Source organism: Prosopis cineraria, unplaced genomic scaffold (assembly GCF_029017545.1).
Source record: "Prosopis cineraria cultivar Desert tree isolate PC_DT_omini unplaced genomic scaffold, ASM2901754v1 PC9, whole genome shotgun sequence".
NCBI classification, from domain to species: domain Eukaryota; kingdom Viridiplantae; phylum Streptophyta; class Magnoliopsida; order Fabales; family Fabaceae; genus Prosopis; species Prosopis cineraria.
Genome location: NW_026555340.1, coordinates 30,963,897 through 30,967,404, shown reverse-complemented (window position 1 = coordinate 30,967,404; position 3,508 = coordinate 30,963,897). Strand labels below are relative to the sequence as shown.

The following is a 3,508-nucleotide window of genomic DNA, read 5'->3' as shown; positions in this document are numbered from 1 at the left end:
TGATGATAATGCATTGCGTCGTTACATGCGGTACTCCTGTGATTCCTCAAACCTGATTTGGACTAAATACGGGTGCTTGCGACGATGTTTCTTTTCCCGGGTTGGTTGTGTTGTGTGGAGGCTTGTTGATTTTATCTGCAAAGGAAAATTACGATGGAGGATTAAGAATTGAGACAATGAGTTCTTTAGAAAGGAACATTTCATTCAATCGTAGGGCGATGACTAATAGCCTCAAAGTAAATCGATTCGGATGGGTCTCGCGGTGGTTTCAAATGCTTGTGATTATTGGGTCCGTGTTTTCGTTCTTCGTAGACATTGGCGGTGGATACATCGACGTCCTTCCTAGCCTTAGACAATCATTTTTTTCGAAGGCAAGGTCTCTTTAACCATGACGGTGACGGATCACAGGAAAATTGTGACGTTTTGAACGGAAGTTGGGTCAGGGTCCAGGTTCCGGCTTACCCCTTGTATAATGCCACAGGGTGTCCTTTCGTAGAACAAGGATTCAATTGCTTAGCTAATGGACGGAACGACGATGATTATCTTCACAGGAGGTGGAACCCAAGTGATTGTGATGTTCCATTGTTTGACGTTCGTAGTATTTTGGAGATGTTTCGAAGCAAAAGAATTGTTTTTGTCGGTGATTCAATGAGTAGAACACAGTGGGAATCACTGATTTGCATGTTGATGGCTGGAGTAGAGGATAAAAAGAGCGTTTATGAAGTTAATCAAAATAAGATAACAAAGCGTATTAGATTTTTAGAAGTTCGGTTCACTTCCTTCAACTTCACCGTTGAATTCTTTCTCTCAGTTTTCTTGGTGCAACAGGGTCCCGGTCCAGAAAATGCTCCGGGGATGGTCAAATCAACACTAAATTGGACATAATAGATGATACTAGTGATCAGTGGATAACTTCAGATTCTCTGAATATTCAACTCGGGGCAATGGTGGGTGCCGTCAAAGCTTTTTGAGATGTAAGTTGAAATGAAACTTACTGTATTTTATTCGCAAGTTATGAATATTGCAGCTGATTATGGATTTTCTGTAAATTCGTCGATCATTACTGTTGATATTGACGATTGATTGCCACTCATTTGTGTTGTCAAGGACATAAGTACTACTGTTGATTCTGCATGATATATAGTGCTCTTCTTTTAGCAGTTAACGTTTCATCACAAATTACTTAATAGTTCATAATAGCAAGCGTATTGCCATTTAGCTTCTTCATTCATCTGCGTGATTTTGCTGTCCTAACATGTTGGTAGGAAGAATGATAAAAGTAATACTTGTAGAACTCCTCCAATTTGAAATGCCTGGGCTACTAAAATCTGCTTCTCTCATGTTAAATAAATCTCCAGAGACCGTCGTTAAGATTCTTGCCTTTCCAATGTTCTTTCTTGTCCTTTTGTCACGGTTTCTTCACTCTAGATGCCTGAGAATAGTGCGGATTGTCACTTGAATATCGTTTTCATTGTTGTTCACTTGGATCTTTGGTTATTAGGAAGCATTAGAGGACCCCTCCAAGAAAGCTGTGCACCTAGTGATGCAATATTTTCCTTCCTGTTTCTTCTGGCCTAGGAAATCAACTCAGGCATCCAGACCGAGCAACATGACTTGCAAGCTGAATGAACTCAACAGATTTAAATTCTTACCTATTGGAATCAACTTTGTCTCTCCAGTTCATTCAGTACTGTGCAATAATTAATCATTTTCCTTGGAGAGTTCAAATATAAAAATCAAATTATCTATGTTAGTCGATTACTCATATCATACAACCAGAAACCAAAATGACAAAAAACATGTTCAATGAAGAGATAAAGTTGTCCGGATCTTCTGATTTAAAAAAAAAAAAAAAAAAGTTGTCTGGTTCAGAGATGTTTCCTCAAGGGCAGATCATCCCCCCTTTCTACGGCATTACATTTGAACAAATGAAACTCTTAGAATAGGCTCTATGAACTTTCCAGTTTGTCAGCAGAAGATGCTGTGTTATTGGAAATAGTCTTGAGTTTTTTTTTTTTTTTGGGGTGGGGGACCACCAATACAGTCTTGAATTTAGTAGGAATAAATTAACGGGGATAAGGTGGAGGCAGGTTTTTGAATTTACTTTACTGCCGAAAGTCTTAAGAGATATTACTAGAAAATAAAGGGGTGAGATATAATTTTCATCCAGGAAATATTTAATGGTCAGCCTTGTTGAACTTTAAGGGTTAAAATACGTACAGATACTACTGCAATAGGAAGGGGTGGGGTATAGTTTACATCCCAAACGTATCTAATGATCAACCTTTGCTCTCAAACAAAATGAGAAACGAAATTGTGGTAACTACGTATTCAGTGAACAATTATTTAATGGAATTATTATCAATTTCTGTATAAGATGCATGACTTTTTAATTTCAGTTGCTGGGATCGGTATGGTTTTTAAATTTGCATTGTGCATGAGCGAGTAAAATAGTTCTCATCTTTATTCAACAAGGGTTGCTATTTCCAGGTTGGAAGCTCACTGAAACTTGGAATGTCAATTCCTGCTGCCTTTAGATTGGCACTTGACACTTGGTCATCATGGGTTGACAGAAATATCAACAAACACAGAACACGCGTCTTCTTTAGGACTTTTGAGCCATCACGTTATCATAAACATGATGCTCTTTGTTAACCTCTTACACTTTTCTGCTGCTGTTTTATGCGGCATTGTTGCTCAGTTTAACCAAACTTTCTATTCATGAATGTCATTACGTTTCCAATCTTCTAATTTGTTGCTTGCTGGGTGCTCGCTATGATTTATCTCACAGGATTCATTCTTTGATAGTTTTCTTGTCTAAATCAGTGATGAAACCCGTAGGACTTGCAATGTGACCCAATATCCCGCTCTTGAGACTGATGGAAAGGACAAGAGCTTGTTTTCAGACATAGTTTTGGACGTGTTAAAGAATGTCACAGTTCTCATAAATGTTCTCCATGTTACTTTTATGTCGGCTTTCCGGAGTGATGCACATGTGGGTAACTGGAGTGACAACCCTTGTTCCCTGATTGTAGCCATTGGTGCCTACCTGGCGTACCTGATATATGGAATGAAATTGTCCTCTCCCAACTCTTTACTTGTTAGAAGGTGAGTTGAATCAATTTGGTTTCTTTCTTGCGTTTTCTTTCTCTCTGTCTGGGAGTATCTTGCATGATTATAGATTTGTAGTGTTTTCAAGTTTTGATAATTGTGCTTTCTTTCTTCTTCTTCTTCTTGTTTTTTTTTTTTTTTTTTGAAGCATTGACAGGGCCATATAATAATTATTTGCCTCTACATTCTAAATCCAGGCTCAAAATAGGACCTTTTCTTTTTCCACATTTTTTTGGTAATGTCATTGCCCCCTTAGTTCTTATGTTAAATTAGGCTAATTTATATGATATACTTTAGTAGTTGCCTGTGGCTTTAGATTGTCTTAATTTGTCAGAGCATGTTAGCAATTTCATTTATATTAGCCATTCTGTTCTCATATATGTCATTCATGCAGTTC

The 3,508-nt window shown here is 37.8% G+C and overlaps 1 protein-coding gene across 1 annotated transcript; it reads left to right on the top strand.

Annotated features, from left to right (window-relative positions):
• The first annotated feature begins 218 nt into the window (after nucleotides 1-218).
• On the top strand, nucleotides 219-3,105 carry LOC129319765 (protein trichome berefringence-like 7). Its single transcript, XM_054964835.1, is given in 7 exon segments — nucleotides 219-379; nucleotides 381-868; nucleotides 871-926; nucleotides 928-972; nucleotides 2,473-2,639; nucleotides 2,839-3,017; nucleotides 3,020-3,105. Coding segments are annotated over 7 exon segments (1,182 nt in total).
• The last annotated feature ends 403 nt before the right edge of the window (nucleotides 3,106-3,508 follow it).